Source organism: Haliotis rufescens, unplaced genomic scaffold (assembly GCF_023055435.1).
Source record: "Haliotis rufescens isolate VD_foot unplaced genomic scaffold, xgHalRufe1.0.p SCAF_6, whole genome shotgun sequence".
Lineage (NCBI taxonomy): Eukaryota > Metazoa > Mollusca > Gastropoda > Lepetellida > Haliotidae > Haliotis > Haliotis rufescens.
Window position 1 is genome coordinate 14,133,137 of NW_025964334.1, and position 27,876 is coordinate 14,161,012.

At 42.0% G+C, this 27,876-nt stretch overlaps 1 protein-coding gene across 7 annotated transcripts in view; it reads left to right on the top strand.

Moving 5' to 3' along the window:
- Positions 1-26,912, top strand: part of LOC124135445 (mediator of RNA polymerase II transcription subunit 25-like) — a 58,178-nt gene extending 31,266 nt beyond the window's left edge. For 3 of the 7 annotated variants that reach the window (XM_046500779.2, XM_046500777.2, XM_046500774.2), the window contains exons 16-23: positions 2,252-2,314; positions 3,973-4,029; positions 6,916-6,990; positions 11,952-12,083; positions 12,358-12,478; positions 16,880-16,924; positions 18,995-19,137; positions 22,696-26,912. In XM_046500779.2, the coding sequence (XP_046356735.2) occupies positions 2,252-2,314; positions 3,973-4,029; positions 6,916-6,990; positions 11,952-12,083; positions 12,358-12,478; positions 16,880-16,924; positions 18,995-19,137; positions 22,696-22,929 (870 nt within the window). In that variant the 3' untranslated portion in view covers positions 22,930-26,912. The remainder of the gene's footprint in view (positions 1-2,251; positions 2,315-3,972; positions 4,030-6,915; positions 6,991-11,951; positions 12,084-12,357; positions 12,479-16,879; positions 16,925-18,994; positions 19,138-22,695) is intronic. The other 4 variants (XM_046500775.2, XM_046500778.2, XM_046500780.2 and 1 more) reach the window with 4 other exon arrangements.
- Positions 26,913-27,876: the final 964 nt, after the last annotated feature.

The following is a 27,876-nucleotide window of genomic DNA, read 5'->3' on the forward strand; positions in this document are numbered from 1 at the left end:
CAGATCCCTATTAATTATGATTGGTTTGTCAGCATGATACCGGTTGTGAAAACATAATCGTGACGTTAATGGGTGATTTTGCAAATCCCACATGTGAACATGTCAAATGGACTTTATATTTATGAAAAATGGGGTAGTTGTTTAAAAGGGAAATTGAAGTTTTATCTTTAAAATAACCCAGATGCAATATTTTTGAAATATTGGTAAGGGCCCCCCAAAATTCAAACTTGAATATCCTGTGTAGTATGTTTCCATTCTACTTTGATAAATCCCCTGGATTAAATTTCTACCATTGCTTTGAGTCTGAATGGAATGATGCTAAAAATAGCTGTCCAATCCAAATATTCATCCACGAGAGAAATTTGGTGCTTGTAGTTGTAGGGATGGATGTCGGTGACATCACCGAAATGAAGCTGTGGTAGTGAATGGGGCCCTGGTGTCATATTGGAATGGAAATATACTATACTGGATGACTGAATACATGTATCTGTTTGTCAGATGGTCCCCTTCTAATGGAGTCCCTTTGACAGTGTTTGGTGCATGATCCATATCCTCTTTATTGTATTACATCTCTCTCTCTCTCTCTCTCTCTCTCTCTCTCTCTCTCTCTGCCTCTTTCTCCTCTTCACCTCTCTCCCCTTCTCCCCTTCTTCACTCCTCTCTCTCTTTTTTTAACTCTCCACTGTCTGTCTCTCTCTTTCTCTCACTCTCTGTGTGTGTCTCTTTCACCACTCACTACTCTCTCTCCTTGCTATCCTTCTCTTTCTGTCTCCTCTGTCTCTATGTCTATCTTTCTGTTTCTGCCTCTTCTCCACTCCTCTCTCTTGTCCACTCCTCTCTCTTCTTCACTCCTCTCTCTCTCTCTCTCTCTGCCTCTCTTTCTCCTCCTTACCTCTCTCCCCTTCTCCACTCCTCTCTCCCCTTCTCCTCTCTCTCTTTTATTTAACTCTCCACTGTCTGTCTCTCTCTTTCTCTCACTCTGTGTGTCTCTTTCACTCCTCACTACTCTCTCTCCTTGCTATCCTTCTCTTTCTGTTTCCTGTCTCTATGTCTATCTTTCTGGTTCTGCCTCTTCTCCACTCCTCTCTCCTCTTCTTCACTCCTCTTCTCCACTCCTCTCTCCTCTTCTTCACTCCTCTCTCCTCTTCTCCACTCCTCTCTCCTCTTCTTCACTCCTCTCTCCTCTTCTCCACTCCTCTCTCACTCTCTCTGTGTGTCTGTCTCTCTCTCTTTCTTTGTCAAGTTCTTTATATTAGTCTGGATTTTTAATTTGTTCATATTAACATGCTGATATATGATATTTACACATCTTCACTATCTAAGGTCCTTCTCTCAACCATGCAATTTTATTTTCTGCTTCCTCTGTTATGTAATGTTAACATGTAACATGGCCGTAAGCTCTTCTTGTCTGGCCAGTTGAAGGAGCATGCTAACTGTTGTACCACTCCTCACACTATGAACCATCAGTAACTGTCATACACTTTAATTCCTTCCTCAAATGCTTCATCACTAGAATTGTGAAAGGATGTTTAATGTGAAATTGAGTTTGTTGATTGTACTTTTTGCAGGTGTTTGTGAAATGTAATCTTGAATGATTTGGGATGTGATTCCTGCATGTGCCTTCTGCTGGGTGCTGATCGCCATCCTTCCGAGGCAAGAACGTCCACTAGCCTTTTTATCAAAGTCTTGTTACATCGAGCCCACTTTCCTGTGCTAAATATGATTGGACTATCATACACATGGATAGTCCAGTCAGAGAACGTTTCACAAAATCAACATCCACGACTGGTACACCTTCCTATGAAAGTGACTTAACGCTGCCTGTCTATGTTGACACGAATATGTTTTTTCTTATTTAAACCCCCCAACGATTGCCTATCTTTTTGTGTCAAGGACGAAATCGCGAATGTTTTCGTAATCTGATCGACTAGGTCGCGCTTATGGTAGTCGCCATCTTTGTGAAGCTAGATGAGATAAGAACAGCGACCTGATTGGATATCGCATTATCATTACAAGGGTTTCAACTCCTGATCTACGCGAGGTGGCGCCAGGGTCTAGCCAGGAAAAGTGGCCTTGAAATGGCAAGGGTAGAAACTAGGCTTTGATATAGGCCAGTGGACACGCTTGCCTAAGGAAGATGGCTGATGTACCTGTTGCACGCTCCTCTATCTTCAACAACTTGGTGTGCTCATTCTGCCTGTGTTTTTTTGCTCTGTCAAAGATTTACACACAAAAACAAAAACTGTTCCAGCAGCAGACACAGCAGGTGAATCCACCGATGACAACAAACCTACCACTGCAGACTCCCCCGCAGGTATGTCACTCCCTTGTCCCATCAGACTCCCCCCTCCCATCAGACTCTCCCGCAGGTATGTCACTCCCCTGTCCCATCAGACTCCCCCCTCCCATCAGACTCCCCCCCCCCATCAGACTCCCCCACAGGCATGTCACTCCCCCCTCCCCATGCAGACTCCCCACAGGTATGTTACTCCCCCCTCCCATCAGACTCCCCCGCAGGTATGTCACTCCCCTGTCCCATCAGACTCCCCCCTCCCATCAGACTTCCCCCCCCCCCCCCCCTCTCCCATCAGACTCCCCCCTCCCATCAGACTCCCCCACAGGTATGTCACTCCCCCCTCCCATCAGACTCCCCCAAAGGTATGTTACTCCCCTGTCCAATTAGACCCCACAGGTATGTTACTCCCCCCTCCCATTAGACTCCCCACAGGTATGTTACTCCCCCCTCCCATCAGACTCCCCCACAGGTATGTTACTCCCCCCTCCCATCAGACTCCCCCACAGGTATGTTACTCCCCCCTCCCATCAGACTCCCCCAAAGGTATGTTACTCCCCTGTCCAATTAGACACCACAGGTATGTTACTCCCCCCTCCCATTAGACTCCCCACAGGTATGTTACTCCCCCCTCCCATCAGACTCCCCCACAGGTATGTTACTCCCCCCTCCCATCAGACTCCCCACAGGTATGTTACTCCCCCCTTCCATCAGACTCCCCCACAGGTATGTTACTCCCCCCTCCCATCAGACTCCCACAGGTATGTCACTCTCGTCCATTTAGACCCCACAGGTATGTTACTCCCCCCTCCCATCAGACTCCCCCACAGGTATGTTACTCCCCCCTCCCATCAGACTCCCCACAGGTATGTTACTCCCCCCTCCCATCAGACTCCCCCACAGGTATGTTACTCCCCCCTCCCATCAGACTCCCCCACAGGTATGTCACTCTCGTCCATTTAGACCCCACAGGTATGTTACTCCCCTCTCCCATCAGACTCCCTGCATGAATGTCATTCTGCCTTTCCGTGCAGACCTCTGCGGATATGTCACTTCCCCATCTCATGCAGACCCCGCTGGTAGATCACAGGATGTTGCTCATATTATCAATCACTGGTTTCTCTGGTCCAGATCGTGCCTCCGTGTCCCCATGCCCGATTAAGCCACAGGCAAACTCCTTTTTGGACCTGCTTGTAAATTGCAAAACGATTATGTTGTCAATTTATTATCCCCCCGGCATATAATGAGGGGGGATATAGCGATCAGCCAGTCTGTCTGTCCGTCTGGTCCGTCCGTAATCATTTCCTTTTCCGGGGCAGAATTCGAAAACCATTCAGTATATTTGATCGAAACTTGGCAAAGCTATCAGGCACATACTGAAGTGGTGCCTTTTGATATTTTGGGATTTTTCTAATTTTTATTTTTTTAAATTTTTATGGAATGAAGTTGGACATAGACTCCATTGGGGAACAGGTTCGTTTCCGGGCCAGAATTCGAAAACCATTCAGTAGGTTAAACAATGTATGCTTCTAAAAGATCATTCAACTGTTGACTCATTACATACAGAATTACACATTTACTAGTGGTTACTTTACAGACAGCTGCCGGGGGGATATGTGATCTTTCTGATGACTCTTGTTAAAATACACACGTAAAGTGAGGGATTTGTTTCCTTACAGATGCAGGTAACGCAGGGACTTCCAAACAACCAACAGCAGATGAGGATGGGGATGCAGGTGGGTGGTAGAAGTGAAATATGCTGTTGTTGATGCCCAGCGATCATCATGGAGTCCAGTGGCAGATTTGGTTATCAATATACGATACCCCTCTGCATGGAGAACTGACAGTCTCCCCCATAGAAGGTCGCCCCAGATGATCCCCGAGCGGACTTGGACTGCCCAATCTACATGAAGATGTCAGCTTTCTAGCTTCATGAGGGGTGGTCGGGTAGCCTAGTGGTTAAAGCGTTCGCTCGTCACGCCGAAGACCTGGGTTCGAATCCCGACATGGGTACAATGTGTGAAGCCCATTTATGGTGTCTCCCGCCGTGATATTGCTGTAATATTGCTAAAAGCGGCGTAAAACCAAACTCACTCACTCACTCACTCTAGCTTCATGATGTCTTTGTTTTGCCACCAGGGGCCACGAGTGCCCCAGTTATCTAAGGTGGGGCGATTCGCTGTGCAGTGTTGCCTGCCTTGGGCATGCCAGAAACCTATAATTGGGGGTTTGAATCCTGGTTCGCCCAGATCATGTTTCTAGGTTTGTCAGCACCATACCTGTGCTCGTGGGTTTCACCAAAGCGGTAAACGTCTGAGACCTGCATCACTTTGGGCTTTCTTCCCATATTAAGCTGACACGCCATGATATAACTGGAATACTGTTCAAGGCGGCATTACAGCCAAATCACACATCTATACTGCATTTTTAAACATCCCTTACATTGCATATGACTTTTCTGAGTCAAGCTGAGTATGACATTGTTTCATGTTATGTATTATTACTTTTGACAAAGTACAAGCCACCAAGAACACAAATATTCCTTTGTTGGAACTTCCTTTTGGGTTTAGCTGACATGGGGTTCAGTAACAGCAAGATGGATTAACTATCCACAATGTTATGAAGGCAGGGCCTATGTTATTTACATCCAGAAAAGTTTGTTTTTCGAGATTCGAAAATTAGATACATCCTGAATACTCTGGTCTGAATGCTCACTAGTACAGAGAATTTAGAAACCTGGATGCTGATTGGCTGATTAGAAAGTTCACCTGACATGACCTCCTATGGACGGGTTGTCGGATCTTCACACGGGTGCATCATGACATATCTGATTTTAGCAAGTTTGGGGAAACACGTGACTGTGGATTGGCGCCACCAATATAGAGCAAAGACTTGACTTCACATTTTCCGGGTCTCTTTATGTTCCTGGAGCAGTGCTGCCTGGACTCTCAGGAGCCTTTCATAAGATCTATTCAAGTGGAATAGTTCGGGGAGAGCACACTGTGACTTATCTGTTAGGGCTGGGACGAGTCCAAATGTATGACCTGGGTACTCGACCCCCTTTTACCCAACCCTTAATGGGTACCCATTCCCCTATTACACGACCCTAAATGGGTACCCATTCCCCTATTACCCGACCCTAAATGGGTATCCATTCCCCTATTACCCAACCCTAAATGGGTACCCATTCCCCTATTACCCGACCCTAAATGGGTATCCATTCCCCTATTACCCGACCCTAAATGGGTATCCATTCCCCTATTACCCGACCCTAAATGGGTATCCATTCCCCTATTACCCGACCTTAAATGTGTATCCATTCCCCTATTACCCGACCCTAAATGGGTATCCATTCCCCTATTACCCGACCCTAAATGGGTATCCATTCCCCTATTACCCGACCCTAAATGGGTATCCATTCCCCTATTACCCGCCTCTAAATGGGTATCCATTCCCCTATTACCCGACCCTAAATGGGTATCCATTCCCCTATTACCCGACCCTAAATGGGTATCCATTCCCCTATTACCCGACCCTAAATGGGTATCCATTCCCCTATTACCCGACCTTAAATGGGTATCCATTCCCCTATTACCCGACCCTAAATGGGTATCCATTCCCCTATTACCCGACCTTAAATGGGTATCCATTCCCCTATTACCCAACCCTTAATGGGTATCCATTCCCCTATTACCCGACCCTAAATGGGTATCCATTCCCCTATTACCCGACCCTAAATGGGTATCCATTCCCCTATGACCCGACCTTAAATTGGTATCCATTCCCCTATTACCCGACCTTAAATGGGTACCCATTCCCCTATTACCCGACCCTAAATGGGTATCAATTCCCCTATTACCCGACCTTAAATGGGTATCCATTCCCCTATTACCCGACCTTAAATGGGTACCCATTCCCCTATTACCCGACCCTAAATGGGTATCCATTCCCCTATTACCCGACCTTAAATGGGTATCCATTCCCCTATTACCCGACCTTAAATGGGTATCCATTCCCCTATTACCCGACCTTAAATGGGTACCCATTCCCCTATTACCCGACCCTAAATGGGTATCCATTCCCCTATTACCCGACCTTAAATGTGTATCCATTCCCCTATTACCCGACCTTAAATGGGTACCTAGTGTAGGTCTCCAGAGTTGGGTAAATAATGTCCAGTTGGGAATGGTTTTACCGGAGCCCTGGCAAATGCTATTTGCTTACATGTATAAGATGATCAGATCATACTTACACTGAAGTCGACTGAAGTTATATCTTTACTTAAATGTATAAATGTCAGAAACAATGCGTGGTAGTCAGAAAGAAATGCAAATCTAAGCGACTTTAGTGTTATTGTATTTAAACGATATATTACGTGACTAACCACAGGTCCGGGTAGTCCTGGGCCCCGTTCCTCAAAGCGATCTTAGCGCTACGATTGTCGTAAGTCAGTGTTAAAGAATGGGAGTTACGATCGTCTTAGCGCTAAAATCGCTTTGTGGAAAGGGGCGCTGTGGGTACCCTGGACCTATTCAGGACCCACCCGTCCCGAGTACCCAAGTTACCCGTCCCGAGTACCCAAGTTACCCGTCCCAGCCCTATTATCTGTGCTCTGTTTGCAGACGGTGGCAGGCAACATGCCCATCACATCGGCCTCCACCCAGGTGGCCCCGGCATTGCCTCTCCAACAGGACATGGTGAGTCACATCGCCTTGGTTACCACCATCAAACCTGTGGAGGTCAATTGTGTTGTACGATGTGGGAAAATGCTTTTAAGTTTGGCTTTATAACATATTAGCAATGAAGAGTAGGTAGGTGAAAACCGGAATAAGCTATTTGCAATGAAGAGTAGATCGTAGGATGTTGTGATACAGGTATCTGTATTGCGATATATTTGTAGCTGAAGTGATCGACACTGATTGTACATGCAGATCCTATTTTGTACATACTTAAGTAAATATTACGATGTCAAAGTCAGCATGGTCAGTTGCCGCCATTTTGTATGGATGCAGGGGAGATAACAACATGAGGGAAAAAACACATCCACTTTTCCACCGTTTGGGCAATCAGTTTTGAGGGAAACATTATTTGTATATGAATTTCTGGTCGATTGTATGTTAAACGATACAAATAATAGAAACTTGTCCTATTTTGTTTACCTAATATACTGGAACATTGAAGCGTATTGCAGTATACCTGCATTCCAGTAATACCATGCAGTTGAAGTAGATAGGTAAAAACTAACAGCCACAAATCATCACTGGTAATTTCAAATTGATCTCAACTGGCCACTGGGGCGGTCGGGTAGCCTAGTGGTTAAAGCGTTCGCTCGTCATGCCGAAGACCCGGGTTTGATTCCCGACATGGGTACAATGTGTGAAGCCCATTTCTGGTGTCCCCCGCCGTGATATTGCTGGAATATTGCTAAAAGCGGCGTAAAACCATACTCACTCACTCACTCAACTGGCCACTGGGCAGTTTTCTCGGGTTTTTGTTGTGAAATGTAATTGTTTTCTGTAACCCTTGCTTTGATGTTTGTGAACCTATGAGTAAATGCACTTATTTCTGTCCGTCAAAAAAGTTGGAGTCGATTTCTGTTACACTGCGAGGGGAGGGAATGAAATAGAATTGTCCCGTCAGCTTACTTTGCCAGTTCTTATCATCGTTCTATGGCATGGGTCATCATCAAACATGATTTTCAGTCACACAAACTACATTTTATATAATTTCTGGAATGACATTCCTACGTTATTCACTATACTGAATAAGAAAGGTCTGCCAACAAGCGTAAACCAATACTCCACAAATCTGATCAGCATGTTTATTAGACACTTATTATCATAGATATTATTATAAGTTGTAGCAGTATCACTTGGGGGAACATTTGGTTTTATGTGTCCCGTATTAGGCTTTATACCATGAGCCAGAGTGGTATAAAGCCTAATACGGGATGCATGAAACCACATGAATTACAGATTTTATCGTACCGACATGTTTTGATATGACATTGTAAAAGAATTACAACAAATTCGAAACTGAAAGAAAACAGCTTTTCGATTGAGCTGAGTTTAACTTGTGCTGTGTCGTGCTATGTGACTTTCATTGACTTGGAAAAAGCGTGTCTCTTTGCTTCAAAGCGGGGTAAGGGATATATTCTCCGTCTCAAAAATCCATGTGCATCATTTCTTGTTCATGGCGGGGTATAAGGGTATTTTATCAAGATCACGTGAACCAATCAGATCTCATCATTCTGACTTGGAGGTATGATAGTCTTAACTAAATGTACATCACCTTGTTTTTACGATTTTGTTTATGTGAACTAGTCACATGACACCCAGCGGGTCATTTCTAAGGTAACATTTCAGCAAGATGGTTATTTGGTGTAATTCTATGAGGCAATTTTGCTCATCAGTTTTGGATAAATATTTCTTCTTTCTAATAAAATCAAGCAAAAATAAAACGTCGCGATCATGTGCTCGCTGTAACTGAGTGTTAGTGATAACTGGTCCTCGGCAATAACTGATTGCTAGCCAGAATGTTTGCGTTTGAGCCTTGTGCTTGAGCATCCTTACTTGCCTTGTCCAAGTCATATATTGTATTGGATCATTAGGACAGTAATTGGTAGATTGCAGTGTGGTAAGGCTTATTTCAGTATGTGGTACCAGTCCTGCCCTGAGGCCGATATTCGGCCCCAAGCCTGGAGCAAGTGTCAATAAAAATTCCCAAATTGGAATTAAAACTATCCCAATTGATGTTAGTATAGTTGTAACCAATGTTATGACTTTGCAAAGGTAACTGTATATCACTGATTACAGAGCCAATAAAAAGGAAGAGCCATTAATTCTTATTTTTACAGTATTGCAATGTTGAGATACATGTCCCTCAGGATTTAGGAAATGAGAAGTCCCAATTTTGAACAAAATGTAGATATTTTTTCCAAAATTTGCCCGCCGAGGGCACTTGGCTTAGAATCCAAGTTAATACCTTAGTACATGCCTGTGCTATCATTTTAGCTACAAACTAGTGAAAGTTTGTCATATGTGGCTGGCCTTTATTGCAGCTGTTTTGTAGCAAGTTTCTAGCTTGCTGATTATATATGTTTATTGGCAGTAGGATAATGCATTGTAATATTGCGCGGGCAAGTGAAACGGCGTGAGGATTTCAAAGCAATCACTAGGTCGAGACTAACAGGATTATTTACAGACCGCCATCATGTAGCTGGAATATTGCTGAGTGTGGCGTTAAACAAGAAACAAAAAAACAAACAAACATGATGTTGCAGGATAGTGTGATGTTGAATGTTGCAGGATACTCTGATGTTGAATGTAACAGGATACTCTGATGTTGAATGTAGCAGGATACTCTGATGTTGAATGTTGCAAGGAGATGTGATTTTAAATGTTGCAGTATAATGTGATGTTGAATGTAGCAGGATACTCTGATGTTGAATGTAGCAGGATACTCTTATGTTGAATGTTGCAAGGAGATGTGATGTTGAATGTTGCAGGATACTCTGATGTTGAATGTAGCAGGATACTCTGATGTTGAATGTTGTAGCCTAATGTGATGTTGAATGTAGCAGGATACTCTGATGTTGAATATAGCAGGATACTCTGTTGAATGTAGCAGGATACTCTTATGTTGAATGTTGCAAGGAGATGTGATGTTGAATAAAGCAGGATACTCTGATGTTGAATGTAGCAGGATACTCTGATATTGAATGTAGCAGGATACTATGATGGAGAATGTTGCAAGGAGATGTGATGTTGAATATAGCAGGATACTCTGATGTTGAATATAGCAGGATACTCTGATGTTGAATGTAGCAGGATACTCTGATGTTGAATATAGCAGGATACTCTGATGTTGAATGTAGCAGGATACTCTTATGTTGAATGTTGTAGCCTAATGTTTTGTTGAATATAGCAGGATACTCTTATGTTGAATGTAGCAGGATACTCTGATGTTGAATGTAGCAGGATACGCTTATGTTGAATGTTGCAAAGAGATGTGATGTTGAATGTTGCAGGATAATGTGATGTTGAATGTAGCAGGGTGATGTGATGTTAAATGTTGCTGGATACTCTGATGTTGAATGTAGCAGGATACTCTGATGTTGAATGTTGCCAGGTAATGTGATGTTGAATGTTGCAGGATAATGTGTTGTTGAATGTTGCAGGATAATGTGATGTTAAATGTAGCAGGGTGATGTGATGTTGAATATAGCAAGGTGATGTGTTATTGAATGTTGCAGGATACTCTGATGTTGATTGTTGCAGGATAATGTGATGTTGAATGTTGCCAGGTAATGTTATGTTGAATGTTGCAGGGTGATGTGATGTTGAATGTTGCAGGATAATGTTATGTTGAATATTGCAGGGTGATGTGATGTTGAATGTTGCAGGATAATGTGATGTTGAATGTTGCAGGGTGATGTGATGTGATGTTGAATATAGCAAGGTGATGTGTTGATGAATGTTGCAGGATACTCTTATGTTGATTGTTGCAGGATAATGTGTTGTTGAATGTTGCCAGGTAATGTTATGTTGAATGTTGCAGGGTGATGTGTTGTTAAATGTTGCAGGATACTCTGATGTTGATTGTTGCAGGATAATGTGTTGTTGAATGTTGCCAGGTAATGTTATGTTGAATGTTGCAGGGTGATGTGATGTTGAATGTTGCAGGATAATGTTATGTTGAATGTTGCAGGGTGATGTGATGTTGAATGTTGCAGGATAATGTGATGTTGAATGTTGCAGGATAATGTGATGTTGAATGTTGCAGGGTTATGTGATGTTAAATGTTGCAGGATACTCTGATGTTGAATGTTGCAGGGTAATGTGATTTTTTATGTAGCAGGATACTCTGATGTTGAATGTTGCACGGATATGTGATGTTGAATGTTGCAGGATAATGTGATGTTGAATGTTGCAGGATAATTTGATGTTGAATGTAGCAGGATAATGTGATGTTGAATGTTGCAGGGTAATGTGATTTTGAATGTAGCAGGATACTCTGATTTTTAATGTAGCAGGATACTCTGATGTTGAATGTTGCAGGGTAATGTGATGTTGAATGTGCAGGATAATGTGTTGTTGAATGTTGCAGGATAATGTGATGTTGAATGTAGCAGGGTGATGTGATTTTGAATGTAGCAAGGTGATGTGATGTTGAATGTTGCAGGATAATGTGATGTTGAATGTAACAGGATAATGTGATGTTGAATGTTGCAGGATAGTGTGATGTTGAATGTAGCAGGGTGATGGGATTTTGAATGTTGCAAGGTGATGTGATGTTGAATGTTGCAGGATAATGTGATGTTGAATGTTGCAGGGTAATGTGATGTTGAATGTTGCAGGATAGCGTGATGTTGAATGTTGCAGGATACTCTGATGTTGAATGCTGCAGGATAATGTGATGTTGAATGTAGCAGGGTGATGTGATTTTGAATGTAGCAAGATGATGTGATGTTGAATGTTGCAGGATAATGTGATGTTGAATGTTGCCAGGTAATGTGATGTTAAATGTTGCAGGATAGTGTGATGTTGAATGTTGCAGGATACTCTGATGTTGAATGCTGGAGGATAATGTGATGTTGAATGCTGCAGGATAGTGTGATGTTGAATGTAGAAGGATAATGTGATGTTGAATGTTGCAGGGGAACAACTGTATCATGATGCCGCCGAACCAGGATGCTGGTGCCGGTGATGCCATGATGAACCGAGCCATGCCAAACCAGATTTCCATATCAGAGATGATGTCAGGCCAGCAGGACCGAGCCAGTCTACAGGTCATTACACCTCTTTTTCTCTGTTAATCATTTAATCATTTACTGGGCATGCTGTATGTTCTGAAAAATAATGTGTTGCTGGCAAAATATAATTGCTTGGCTCCTTTTTAGAGAAAGATATTGTATATTTTGAAGTGCTGAATCAAACAAAAATCCCTCAAATGCCGCCATTACCCCCCATTTCTCACTCTCCTCCAACAAATATTAAATGGTCAGTCTCGTATGACCCTGATGTGCCTGTTATGTAACCAGCATCGGCTGCTATGTGTTGCAGCGTAAGATCCAGCTGCTCCAGAGTGACCTCCAGGCGGCCAAGGAGAAGGAACTCCAGTACCAGCAGGTGGAGCAGGCCAAGAAAGCCATTGCGGCCCAGCAGCAACTTCAGCAGAGGATGGGTACGTTATCAGACACCCTGGCCTTTTTGCTGTAGCATACTCCTGTATTGTACATCTTTGCACTGTATTACACTCCAGCGCATCTGTAACACACTCCAGGGCATATCTGCACTGTATCACTCTCCAGGGCATCTGTATCACACTCGAGGGCATATCTACCCTGTATCACTCTCCAGGGCATATCTGCACTGTATCGCACTCCAGGGCATACCTACACTGTATCACACTCCAGGGCATCTGTATCACTCTCCAGGGCATCTCAACACTGTATCACACTCCAGGGCATATCTGCACTGTATCGCACTCCAGGGCATCTCTACGTTGTATCACATTCCAGGGCGTCTGAATCACTCTATAGGGCATCTCTACACTGTATCACCTTCCAGGGCATATCTACGCTGTATCACTTTCCAGGGCATCTCTACACTGTATCACTCTCCAGGGCATCTCTACACTGTATCACACTCCAGGGCATCTGTATCACACTCCAGGACATCTCTACACTGTATCACCTTCCAGGACATATCTACACTGTATCACTTTCCAGGGCATATCTACACTGTATCACTTTCCAGGGCATATCTACACTGTATCACTCTCCAGGGCATCTCTACACTGTATCACTCTCCAGGGCATCTCTACACTGTATCACACTCCAGGGCATCTGTATCACACTCCAGGACATCTCTACACTGTATCACCTTCCAGGGCATATCTACACTGTATCACTCTCCAGGACATCTCTACACTGTATCACACTCCAGGGCATCTCTACACTGTATCACACTCCAGGGCATCTCTACACTGTATCACACTCTAGGGCATCTCTACACTCTATCACACTCCAGGGCATCTCTACACTTTATCACACTCCAGGGCATCTCTACACTGTATCACACTCCAGGGCATCTCTACACTGTATCACTCTCCAGGGCATCTCTACACTGTATCACACTCCAGGGCATCTCTACACTGTATCACACTCCAGGGCATCTCTACACTGTATCACACTCCAGGGCATCTCTACACTGTATCACACTCTAGGGCATATCTACACTGTATTACACTCCAGGGCATCTCTACACTGTATCACACGCCAGGGCATCTCTACACTGTATCACTCTCCAGGGGATATCTACACTGTATCACACTCCAGGGCATCTCTACACCGTATCACCAAAATTGATGTTGATGACCAAGTGCTACATGTCTTTGACCTGATATGCTTTGAGCATTCCTCCCAAATTAAGTTGATGCGCCATCGTATATGACTGATCTATAGACCGATATCATACATGTGTAACTCCAAAAATATCTCTTTGTGTTGTATGTTTCTAGGTTTGTCAGCACCATACCGGTGCTCATGGGTTTCACCAAAGTGGTAAACGTCTGAGACCTGCATCACTTTGGGCTTTCCTCCCACATTAAGCTGACACGCCGTGATATAACTGGAATATAGTTAAAAGCTGTGTTAAACCCAACTCACTCACTTTTTTGTTGTTGCAATATTAGGACCTTTGTATGAGCAAAAAAATGTTCATACACCATTGTTATTCTCAGTGAATACAGGCTGGTCATATAATAACTTGAATGTATTCAATAATAATGTGAGATTAATTCATTAGTGTGTGACATTAATTCATGCGTGTGTGACATTAATTCATTAGTGTGTGACATTAATTCATGCATGTGTGACATTAATTCATGCGTGTGTGAATCCCTGAGTTTTATTCCTTGTTTTATGCAACATGATGAATGGCAGCTTTTTCTCTCATCAAATTGCTATGAAATTACTCCACAGTGCATACACCTCCGTACTGCTGCGATTTATAAACTAACGACCTACGGCATTACTTACACAGTAAATTGGATCATCTTTATTCTGAAACTCCTGGATTCATTGCTTGTTGCCATGGTTACCATGAACATTAAATCCAGTAATGCATCGTCTGCTTATTACAATGCATTAGGTGTGTGACTGGTTGGAGTCAGAAATGAGAAGATGAAATCAGTAAATCTCCCTATCGCTGTTGAGAATTTGCTAATTGAAAATGTAAAATTGAAGTATTTTCTCGTTTTATAATGAAAATATTTTATTACACAAGATATTCATTATAGATATAGTCTCTGTATTTCTTTATGATTTTGCCTTCTCATCATGCTCATGTATCATATATGCAAGATCAAAGTCTATATTTGGATGTTTAGAGATCTACAATTTCACACCATGATTCCAGAATTTTCAATTGCAAAACTGATGTTCTGGATCTCAGACTTGTGAGGGGCACAGGTGGTCCAGCCTCTCAGGAGCGCAATTTGCTGTGCACATTGCGTCCATTGGGCATGGCAGAAACCTATGATTGTGGGTTTGAATCACGGTTCTCCCAAATTATGTTTCTAGGTTTTTCAGCACCATACCCGTGTTTGTGGGTTTCACCAAAGTGAGTGAGTGAGTGAGTATGGTTTTACGCCGCTTTTAGCAATATTCCAGCAATATCACAGCGGGACACCAGAAATGGGCTTCACACTGTACCAATGTCGGGCCTGCATCACTTCGGGCTTTTCCTCCATTCAGCTGACATGACATGATATAACTGGAATAATGTTAATTCACTCACTCACGCTCAGACTTGAGAGGCATGGGTGTGCACAGTCATTTGCTGTGCAGAGTTGCATCCCTTTGGCACGCCCGAATTTTATGATTGTGGGTTCGAATCCCGGTTCGCCCAGATTATGTTTCTAGGTTTGTCAGCACCATTCCTTTGCGGCTGGATTTCACCAAAGTGGTAAATGTCTGAGACCTGCATCACTTTGTTGAATCTGGATGTGATTGTAATATGGTGGTAACTGTGCCAGCCAGTTTGAAATTGGCTTAATGTTGAGATGAGTGTCTTCTTTCAAAATATGATTAATTTGTAATTTGAAATAGGAAACCTGTTTCTAATATACAGCTTTCTTCAACAAACATGAATGAGAATATGTTGATCTTTAAATAGAATGATGAGTCACTACACACAATGTCTAGGTATGATGTGAAATGTCTGTGCACTACATAAAAATGTCTGGGCAGAATGTACAGTGCTTAGGCTCTACAGACACAGAGCTCCAGATAACGTTTTGAGCAATTGAGGTTTTTTTACTCTTGGGTTTCTATTTTAATTGGGTTATTACATTTTTCATAGGATATCCAATATTTTTTCACTCATCTATTCGTAACTCTATTGGGTTTTTCCCATAAACTGAACATTTTTAAATTTAAAAAAAAAGAAATAATGTTTTAGATGTACATAACCATGATAACTGGTCTAAATATATAGCTTGACTTGGAAAGTAAATAAATTTGTAATTGTGTTTCGGAAATTAGTTCCTTTGTACGCATGCGGAAAAAAACATCATTGGGTATTTACTTGTGCTGTTTTTATACATTTGAGTTTTTCATTTAATGCATGCGTTTCTGTACGCAAGTTAATTGAAAGTAATTGGGTTCTGAATACTTTGGGGGGGGGGGGGGAATGCAAATACGCTGCTTATCTGAAGCTCTGAGACAATGTCTGGGAACAAGGTTAAAATGTCAAGGCAGTATGTAAAAATATCTGGGCACTAAGTACAATGCTTTGGCAAGATATACAAGGTCTGGGCACAACATACAATGTCTAAATGTAGACTGGACGTTTCCGTTTGTCTTTTTTTTTTTACATTACTGATCCTCAAGTAAAGACTACCCAACAACCTTTCCAAAAACAGTATACCATATTCGACGTAATAAGCGCCCAGGGTGCTCTCCAAATTAGAAATAGGGGGCGCTTATTAGAGCTGGGTACTTATTACGTCGAATACGGTATGTGACGTCATCATTTTATCAGTTTCTGCATATATACATAGAATAACAAAAGATTGGACTGAGTGAAAAATGTTGCTCGCGAAAACGGATAACCGGAGGATATATTTAATATTATTGAACTTTGTATAATATATTAACCACATATGAATAAGATGTTCATCTGTTGTTGGAACACTCCCTATGAACTAGATGATCAAACCAGCAAACATTGGTAATGTTGGACTGTTGTATTTGTCTTTCAGTGCAATATTTAACAATATTTCTGAATTTTTTAATACACAAACCTCCATGATCAAGTTAATAATACCAACCTGTAAATCTGCCAAATAAGGTTATTTCTGCTAGTCCTATGGACTTTAGGAACAGTGTTTGCGTATGAGCCTATGACGTCTGTTGAGTGTTTTCACAATTATGGGGGATTGAAAGAATTGGTGACCAAACACTCTGCTTCTTTTGGATTGCAAGTTATCAATTCATTTTGATTTTTCCTGTGGAACTGTTCTCCTCCCATGCTTTTTTGCCATTGATTTGACATTGCGGTATGTCTGTTCCCCTTATAGAGGAGGTATATTACCCAGGACCCCCACCGCCACATATGTACTCGGGTAGGTAGTGGTCAGACGGTCAGTACCCGCTTCCTGCTCGTTGGTTGGTGTCCTGTGGGTATTGTCCGTGCAGTGGTCAGTCAGTCGTCCACTGCTGTGTGTCCGTCCACTGCTGGCCACTGAGGATGCACAGCAGGCAACATTTACCATTTCATGTCTATGTACAAAGGGAGATCAGGTTTCTTCGTCACATTTTTCATGTATGCAGGACAAACTGCCGGTACTCGTTGACATTGTTTGTTTTCATTTTTTCGATACAATCTCAAATATAAAAAATGCAAAAAAATAACAAATAATAACAAACAACTTGGTCAATCTTTGCATACAGTGTAAAAGAATTATAGTTTCAATGACCTGATTGAGCTTGTATGTGTGTCATGGTTCAAGTTATGAACACAGCAATATATGCATGACGGTTTGGGTTGTAGTTTCAAATGCTGAAATAGTACATCTGATATGGTAAAGAGGAAATGGTTTTGCAAATATATAATTCATATTAGAAAATCATTGGCTGTGTGGCAAAATGATTGCATTTCTCATTGTTTCTAGGCTAATGTACTGTTTTGAACACTGACTTATTTGCAATTTGACATAATATTTGCAATATGTACATACTATTTTTGCACTATTTACATAATATTTGCAATATTAATTTTGTGTTTGAATATTGATCATTTTGACATAAGAAAATAGTTTATGATATTGGCCATATTTATCAAGTATGCAACATTGACAAAGTATTTGGAACATTAACATAATATTTGCAAGATTGATTTGGAAAAATAGGGTTAACATTACCGAAAAGTTATTTCAACATTGATGTAAAATTTACAACATTAGCAACGCTAGCGTAAGTCTTTCATACCATGATGTAACAAAACACAAAATTTCAAACATCGAAGTCCGTTTGTACTCTGCCGACAACGGATCGAAATTGCTAGTTTATGTTTCCAAGGTAGCCTGGCCATTTAGGAAACAGGAAAGACGAATATATTGCTGTGTTCATAAAGGGCAAACCGTATGATGGCTTTGGTGAAGAGGCATAGTGTGGATGACACTTGATCTAGTGGTTTGGTCCTTCGTGGAACCCTGTTGTCCCCACTGTTGTCCTGGGTTGTGGAGGAATGGCCATATGTGTGGAGTAGGCTGGGAGCTGGTGCTGGGTTCTGCAAGTTTTGTTTTTAGCAATTTGTATGCTGGATTGTGGGTATTCCAATATTTCTTTTGAATGAAATGAGTGTTGTACTTGGTAATCGGATGACAGTCTGCTATATGTTCATGAAATAATCAAATATTTTTAAATAATTATTAAAAAAACAAACTTTTGACCACTTGAAAATTATTGTCAAGAATGGCCTCTTTATTTGAAATGTAATTTTTCAAAGATTTGGAAATTTCCCCCCTCATAATCGCAATAATCATTTCATATTTTTTTTAACTTTAATGAAATTGTTTTGAAATATATATTAACATAACAGATTAAACATCAAAGTATTAACCTCTGGTTTTGTGAGATTCATGGTTAGAAAGCTACATTATGTAAAGGGTGAACATCCACATGTATTTGGGAATGGTTATATATGAAACTGTTGTTTTGTCATTTAAATCAATGTGTCATGTTTTAATATTGTGCATGATTTTTCCACTTGGCTAAAATGTCAATCACGATAATGCATGGGAACAAAACAATATCTTTAATCCTGAGAAACTATCAAATTTCTCTTTTAAGGTAAATATTGAAGTTGTTGCTACAGAAGTACTTCACGACAACAATTTTGAAACTTGAAACATTTTTTTTCTGTCTTTATTAGATACAGTCATTTGAGGTTGTATGAGAAAAATATTCTTTTTTTATCTTCTTGATTTAATATGGATTAAACAGAGGTTGAGGTTCCTGATTTGTTGTTAATGAATAGTATTGACTTCTAAATGATCATGCACATTCCTGTCATATTATGTTACCGTGCCCACGTGTAGCCTTCAGTGTTTAACTCCAGCTCCGAGAATTGAGCAGCATTTTTATTTGTATGTTCAGTTGGCAGATGGCCATTAACTTTGCTTGGTTTTCAGCTCGTCAGCAGTTGCAGCTTCAGCAGCAACAACAGCAACAACAGCAACAGAGACTGCAGATGCAGCAACAAGCAGCATCACAGCAGCAGCAGCAACAGCAACAGCAACAGCAGCAGCTTCATCACCTGCTGCTTAACCAACAGGTAAGATGGGGTGTCACAGACAGGATGTAATGTGATGGGGCCACACGGGTTGTACACATGGTGGAGTGTGCACGCTGGTCACTGATATGTAGTGGGATCATCTCTTGTGGAGAGGGTAGAATGAGTTTAGAGAAGGCTTGGGTCATGTAGAAGAGGTGCAATAGCTATTGGGGAGAGATTTTGGTGAATTGTGAGGTCACAGAGATGTAGAAGGACACTATCTGTGGAGAGAGATTTAGTGGAGTGTGAAGTCACTAAAATGTAGAGGACACTATCTTTTGAGAGAGAGTTTAGTGGAGCGTGAAGTCGTTAAGATGTAGAGAACACACTTTGTGGAGAGAGTTTAGTGGAGTGTGAGGTCACTGAGATGTAGAGGACACTATCTGTGGAGAGAGTTTAGTGGAGTGTGAGGTCACTGAGATCTAGAGGCCACTATCTGTGGAGAGAGTTTAGTGGAGTGTGAGGTCACTGAGATGTAGAGGACACTATCTGTGGAGAGAGTTTAGTGGAGCGTGAGGTCACTGAGATGTAGAGGACACTATCTGGTGGTGAGAGTTTGGGGAGCATGAAGTCACTTAGTTGTAGAGGACACTATTTGTGGAGAGAGAGTTTAGTGGAGTGTAAGGTCACTGAGATTTAGAGGACACTATTTGTGGAGAGAGAGTTTAGTGGAGTGTGAAGTCAATAAGATGTAGAGGACACTATCTGTGGAGAGAGTTAAGTGGAGTGTGAGTTCACTGAGATGTAGAGGACACTATCTGTGGAGAGAGTTTAGTGGAGCGTGAGGTCACTGAGATGTAGAGGACACTATCTGGTGGTGAGAGTTTGGGGAGCATGAAGTCACTTAGTTGTAGAGGACACTATTTGTGGAGAGAGAGTTTAGTGGAGTGTGAGGTCATTGAGATGTAGAGGACACTATTTGTGGAGAGAGTTTAGTGGAGTGTGAGGTCACTGAGATGTAGAGGACACTATCTGTGGAGAGAGAGTTTAGTGGAGCGTGAGGTCACTGAGATGTAGAGGACACTGTCTTGTGGAGAGAGAGTTTCGTGGAGTGTGAGGTCACTGAGATGTAGAGGACACTATCTGTGGAGAGAGAGTTTAGTGGAGTGTGAGTTCACTGAGATGTAGAGGACACTATCTTGTGGAGAGAGAGTTTCGTGGAGCGTGAGGTCACTGAGATGTAGAGGACACTATCTTGTGGAGAGAGAGTTTAGTGGAGTGTGAGTTCACTGAGATGTAGAGGACACTATCTTGTGGAGAGAGTTTAGTGGAGTGTAAGGTCACTGAGATGTAGAGGACACTATCTGTGGAGAGAGAGTTTAGTGGAGTGTGAAGTCACTAAGATGTAGAGGACACTATCTTGTGGAGAGAGAGTTTAGTGGAGTGTAAGGTCACTGAGATGTAGAGGACACTATCTGTGGAGAGAGAGTTTAGTGGAGTGTGAAGTCACTAAGATGTAGAGGACACTATCTGTGGAGAGAGTTTAGTGGAGTGTAAGGTCACTAAGATGTAGAGGACACTATCTTGTGGAGAGAGAGTTTAGTGGAGTGTAAGGTCACTGAGATGTAGAGGACACTATCTGTGGAGAGAGTTTAGTGGAGTGTAAGGTCACTGAGATGTAGAGGACACTATCTGTGGAGAGAGTTTAGTGAAGTGTGAGGTCACTGAGATGTAGAGGACACTATCTGTGGAGAGAGTTTAGTGGAGTGTGAGGTCACTGAGATGTAGAGGACACTATCTGTGGAGAGAGTTTAGTGGAGTGTAAGGTCACTGAGATGTAGAGGACACTATCTTGTGGAGAGGGTTTAGTGGAGTGTGAGGTCACTGAGATGTAGAGGACACTATCTGTGGAGAGAGTTTCGTGGAGTGTGAGTTCACTGAGATGTAGAGGACACTATCTGTGGAGAGAGTTTAGTGGAGTGTAAGGTCACTAAGATGTAGAGGACACTACCTTGTGGAGAGAGAGTTTAGTGGAGTGTGAGTTCACTGAGATGTAGAGGACACTATCTGTGGAGAGAGTTTAGTGGAGTGTGAGGTCACTGAGATGTAGAGGACACTGTCTTGTGGAGAGAGAGTTTCGTGGAGTGTGAGGTCACTGAGATGTAGAGGACACTATCTGTGGAGAGAGAGTTTAGTGGAGTGTGAGTTCACTGAGATGTAGAGGACACTATCTTGTGAAGAGAGTTTAGTGGAGTGTGAGTTCACTGAGATGTAGAGGACACTATCTGTGGAGAGAGTTTAGTGGAGTGTGAGTTCACTGAGATGTAGAGGACACTATCTGTGGAGAGAGAGTTTAGTGGAGTGTGAGTTCACTGAGATGTAGAGGACACTATCTTGTGGAGAGAGAGTTTAGTGGAGTGTGAGTTCACTGAGATGTAGAGGACACTATCTGTGGAGAGAGAGTTTAGTGGAGTGTGAGGTCACTGAGATGTAGAGGACACTATCTTGTGAAGAGAGTTTAGTGGAGTGTGAGTTCACTGAGATGTAGAGGACACTATCTGTGGAGAGAGTTTAGTGGAGTGTGAGTTCACTGAGATGTAGAGGACACTATCTGGTGGTGAGAGTTTAGTGGAGTGTGAGGTCACTGAGATGTAGAGGACACTCTCTGTGGAGAGAGTTTAGTGGAGTGTAAGGTCACTGAGATGTAGAGGACACTATCTGTGGAGAGAGTTTAGTGGAGTGTAAGGTCACTAAGATGTAGAGGACACTATCTTGTGGAGAGAGAGTTTAGTGGAGTGTAAGGTCACTGAGATGTAGAGGACACTATCTGTGGAGAGAGATTTAGTGGAGTGTGAAGTCACTAAAATGTAGAGGACACTATCTTTTGAGAGAGAGTTTAGTGGAGCGTGAAGTCGTTAAGATGTAGAGGACACTATTTGTGGAGAGAGTTTAGTGAAGTGTGAGGTCACTGAGATGTAGAGGACACTATCTGGTGGTGAGAGTTTAGTGGAGTGTGAGGTCACTGAGATGTAGAGGCCACTATCTGTGGAGAGAGTTTAGTGGAGTGTGAGGTCACTGAGATGTAGAGGACACTATCTGTGGAGAGAGTTTCGTGGAGTGTAAGGTCACTAAGATGTAGAGGACACTATCTTGTGGCGAGAGAGTTTAGTGGAGTGTGAGTTCACTGAGATGTAGAGGACACTATCTTGTGGAGAGAGAGTTTCGTGGAGTGTGAGTTCACTGAGATGTAGAGGACACTATCTGTGGAGAGAGTTTAGTGGAGTGTAAGGTCACTAAGATGTAGAGGACACTATCTGTGGAGAGGGAGTTTAGTGAAGTGTGAGGTCACTGAGATGTAGAGGACACTATCTTGTGGAGAGAGAGTTTCGTGGAGTGTGAGGTCACTGAGATGTAGAGGACACTATCTGTGGAGAGGGAGTTTAGTGAAGTGTGAGGTCACTGAGATGTAGAGGGACTCTTTGTTTGCATTCTCTACTTGAGAAAGTGGAAGAGGGTATCTCCAGAAGTGTAAGGAAATTCTTTTAGTCTCTGCATTGAAATGATATGGAGGACGATGGCATGTTGCATGCGTCTTATCCTCTGACATCCTTTGTTTAGAATCCACAAGGCCAGCAGCCTCAACAGCAGCAGCAACAACAGCAACAGCAACAGCAGATGCGGCAACAGCTCCTGCTTCAGCAGCAGCAGCAGCAGCAGCAGAACATGAGGGGCGCCACACCCCAGACACAGCAAGGGGTGATGGGGGCTCAGCAACCAATGCAGTCACAGCTTGCCATGCCACAACCAGGACAAAACTATCTCGATGAATTCAATCTGCCGGATATCCTCTAAACAAGTCAAGGACAAGATGGACTATCAAGATGAATTCAATCTGCCGGATATCCTCTAAACAAGTCAATGGGCAAGATGGAAAGGGCACGATGGAACTATCTCGATGAGTTCAATCTGCCCGATTTCCTGTAAAGAAGTTACTGTAAATCTGGGAAGCTTTGCAAGTAGCAAAGTACGGCGAAAACTGTGAGTGACACACACATGCAATATATTCAAGATGCAGTTATTTTTGCAGACTAACAAGAATTCAAAAGTAAGGAGGCATATTTCTATTATTCACTTCCACACATTGTGAAACTATCCCGTTCATAATTAAATAGGGCGGTCGGGTAGCCTGGTGGTTTAAGCGTTCGCTCGTCACGCCGAAGACCCGGGTTCGATTCTCGACATGGGTACAATGTGTGAAGCCCATTTCTGGTGTCCCCCGCCGTGATATTGCTGGAATATTGCTAAAAGCGGCGTAAAACCATACTCACTCACTCACATAATTAAATATTTATTCCTCACATTCTGTTTCTTAAATTACACATTGTCACTGAGTGTCAATTGTCTCATCAGGAAAGTTTACAAACAAGCATCTCAGATCTCGTCGAGTTGCTTACGTAACACTGAGTAGTCTTTACATCGCCAAACTTCCAAGACACAGTTTTAGGCTTTTGTTAGCCACTCATGGCGCAAAACTTTCCAGATTGACATTATGCAAAGTAAGGACAGGACTATCTCGGTGAGTTCGGTCTGCTGATATCACCACGGAAACTTGCCATTGTTTTGTTTGAGTTATGGGCAGGGTGAATTCAGTCTGATATTCGGAGTGAGATTATTGACAGCCTAGTTGATACTTAATATGTCTCTGTTCCTCACTTGTGTTAACTTGCTGTTGTTTGTGGGTCCAAAAAGAAGGAATTATATGTGGCCTTATCATTCACCAAGACTCTTCATCCTAAGAAGTCATACCTCATTTTAACGTCGAGGCTTTTATTTCATGAGAATTGCATGCCAAACGACTTTGTCAGTAATTATTTTCAAACTTTCATCTGCATGAAGAAAGACTTAGCGACTCAGGGAGTGGAAGGATTATCTTGCCATAGTGACGCACAGAAAATGTTTCATCACAGACATGTTTGCCTGGTAATCTTGTGGGAAAATTTCTGTTGGGAATGTCTATATTTTTACTACTAAAGATAAGTCGAGGACCTCCTGATTCTTTCGTTTCACAATAGTTATTCTTTCATGGCATGACAGATTAACTGTAGTTATATGAAAGAACCAGAGCAGCACTGTGACGATTCATAGGATTTCATGCTGCATGTCTTTTTGATTGAATACTATGTAGATTTGATGACTTGAGTGTCTTGGCATAGCTGTCAACTGTCCTGAATTTTTTCGTATTTGTTATGAATTTGCAACATGAATTTCTAACATAATTCTTAAGAATAATAATTTATTGATTGGTATGAAATCTATTTATTGTGTTGCATCTGTCCAATCGAGACACTCCTATCATATTTTCAGAAGTTGCTGCAGTCAAAATAGAAACTAAGTGATAAAATTTTCAGCTAAGTTACGGAATCACATGCCTGTATTGTACTGTGTCCCATTTCCCAAAGCGATCTTAGTGCTACAATGGTAGCCTATGTTAAAGTGTTAGACTTACAATCACCTTAGCGCTAAGATCACTTTGAGGAACGAGGCCCTGAAAACAATTCATATCATCTGGCACTGGTGTACCGACCAGAAGATCGTAACAAAATGTTTGTTGTAATTCTGAAAAGTTGGCAGATATTTCTTTGTGAATACATGTGTTGTTGTATGAAGAAAGGTAGAAATGCCCTATAAAATGAAGCTGGGATTAGCTTCAATCTACACAGTTTTCTTGAAGTCAATATGAAGAAACATAGACCTGTGAGATATCTTCATGTTTGGAATTTCTTCTCACTTTAGTGGAGGGGCATTGGTATCTCTGATTTAAAGAGCAACATGTCACTTAGTGAGTTGTCCCCCTTTGTTATATCTGGAACTGCAGAAAGGGTTCAATTCCTGGGTTACCTTTATTATCCTTGGTTGGTCAGTATCATACCTGTGCTTGTTGGTTTCACCAAAGTGGTAAACATCTAAGACCAGCATCACTTGTGTCTTTTCTTCCCCATTGGGGGGCACGGGTGGTCCAGTCGTCTAAGGCGCCGCGATTCGCTGTGCAGAGTTGCGTCCCTTGGGCACGCCAGAAACCTATGATTGTGGGTTGGAATCCTGGTTCACTCTGGTAATGTTTCTAGGTTTGTCAGCACCATACCCATCCTTCTGGGTTTCACCAAAGTGGTAAACGTCTGTGACCTGCATCACTTCGGGCTTTCCTCCCACATTAAGCTGACATGCCGCAATATAACTGGAATACTGTTACAAGCGGCGTTAAATCCAACTCACTCACTCACTCTTCCACATTGTGCTGACTTACCATGTTAGCTAAAAAGAATAATAGTCTTGGTTCTTGGGCACTGCCAGCATCATTATCACAAAGTCCATCACATGTTTTGGTTTTATGTCCATTTTCCACACAAAAAATAATACTAATACTTGAAAACAATGCGATCCAATATAGCACACGGGTACTTCCCTTTACATGCCCACTGCTTTACTGCGCATCTCGTGTTGTGGTCATGGCCGCAAAAAGAGTTTGTATCCTTGTTTATGTAGGGAGGCCCTTTCCCAGGTTGATGGTAAAAAACAGATAAAAAACAAAAAAAACAAAAAAAACACCACCACCCGCCCGCACTATATTTTCAAAAGTCATTGCCTGAGAACCAGTTCTTTTATTTTTTTAAGCCTTCTAAGCCTCTTAAGACACTTCCTTGTACTGATCAGTTGACCTCACTCACTTCATGTAAAGATGTTTATATTATTTCAGGGGCGGTGGGGTAGCCTAGTGGTTTAAGCATACGCTCGTCACGCCAAAGACCCGGGTTCGATTCCCGATATGGGTACAATGGTCTGGTGAATCTGGAGACCCCGCTGTGATTTTACTGGAATATTGCTAAAAGCGGCGTAAAATCAAACTCACTCACTCACTCATCATATTATTTCATGTAGAATGAATCTCACCACATATATGATGCAGGTGTACAAATTTCACTTGTCAAATTAACATATAGTTTGTGCTACTGATGAATTACATGTGCATGGACTTCACAATTCTGAGGAAATAGATTTTCGACCAAAGACTGCAAAACGTTGATTTTGTGGGATTGTAAATAATTGTACATATGTAATATACATCTATGGATTGTGTACATGCTGTTTTTGTATTGTTTCTCCTCTACACGTTTTCCTACATGAACTGTACATTTGTATATGGTGATTGGAGTTGTCTCATCATTGAACGCTAGTATTCAATAGTTGTTGCTACTTATCAATATTGTATTTCAAAGGGATTTTTGTTCTGAAAACATTGTTCAAGTATGTTTTGTCACGTTTTGATGTGATGAATGACTTTGCTTTCTAGTCAGTCATGTTCATTTCCTACATTATTTATGTTGATGACATGGACACATAATGTCATATTGTTCAAGAGCTTTTAATTATTTTTTTAAATCATGGTTTAAAACTTGGAACATGCACTGAAGCTTACATCTTCTGGCAAGGATATTTGATATTGGTCTGGAAAAAAAAACTTGTTGAGTTTGAACAGCGTTGGTTTTTTTTATACAATGAATTCCATTATTTGATTATTGTTTATAAGAATAGTGACATGAAGGAAAACATAATTTGCTTGTTTGTGAAGAGACTTGAAATCAATTGCATGACATTAGAAAATCTTGCTTGTTCCCTGACTGATCAACTACCCCATTTCATTTTGCAGTTTCAGTGCTCAATGTCACACAATGACACTCACACTTGTGTCTGGGTGCAAGCATGTTGTCCATTGTTATGTTATCACTGCTTGTAACATATTGTACAGCTACGGAAAAATAAATTCTAAAACAATTGCAGTATGATTTTCTCTCTTGATGAAGACGTTCTCCGTGGTCAAGTGGTAAAGCGTTCACCTGGAGAGTGGAAGGTCCAGGGTTCGATTCCCGGCTGCATCATACTAAAAGACGCTAAAAGATGGTTTCTGTACCTGGAAACTGAATATAAATGGGCAGTTCAAAATTTGAAAAAATGATGGCTGCTCTTTCTGTCGTTTCTGAGAGCCATGACACCAACACTCATATGGTTGTACTATTTATGTTGTCAAATCAGGGTGCCCTGCCGCGTCATACCAAAAGACGTTAAAAGATGGTACTTGTTGTTACCCAGTCTGGCGCTTGGCATTAAGGGGCTAAAACAAGGACTGGTCGTTTGGAGTCAGTATACTGTGTCTGAGTGGAGTATTCATGTTAAACTGCGGCATGGTATCTCAGTGTGCTAGCACTATAAATCGGCATCAGTCCGGACTAGTACAAGCAGCCACACACACACACATACACGGGCATGCATGTCAATATATAAGTGCAATAATCTTGTACACGACCTTAAACCCCAATTCACCTCACCCTTTATGTCGTTTCTGAGAGCCATGACACTAACACTCATATGGTTGTACTATTTATGTTGTCAAATCAGGATGAAAAGGAAGTGAAGCTGAATCGTTTTCGAAAGCTGACCCATGATTAGTTCAAAGATCCAACATCCTTCATTTAGTTTACGCTGGAGTGCCTCCGTGATCTGGTTGTAGATCGTCTGCCCGGAAAGCGGAAGGTTCGATGCCAAATGACGTTAAAAGATGGTTCTTGTTTTTATCCTGCCTGGCGCTCGGCATTAAGGGGCTAAACAGGGAGTGGTTGGCTCGTTGTCAGAATACTGTGTCTCAGTAGGGTATTCATAATAAACTGCGGCATGGTATCTCAGTGGGCTGGCACTATAAAATCAGGACTAGTTCAAGCAGCCACACACACGTGCATGTACGTCAAT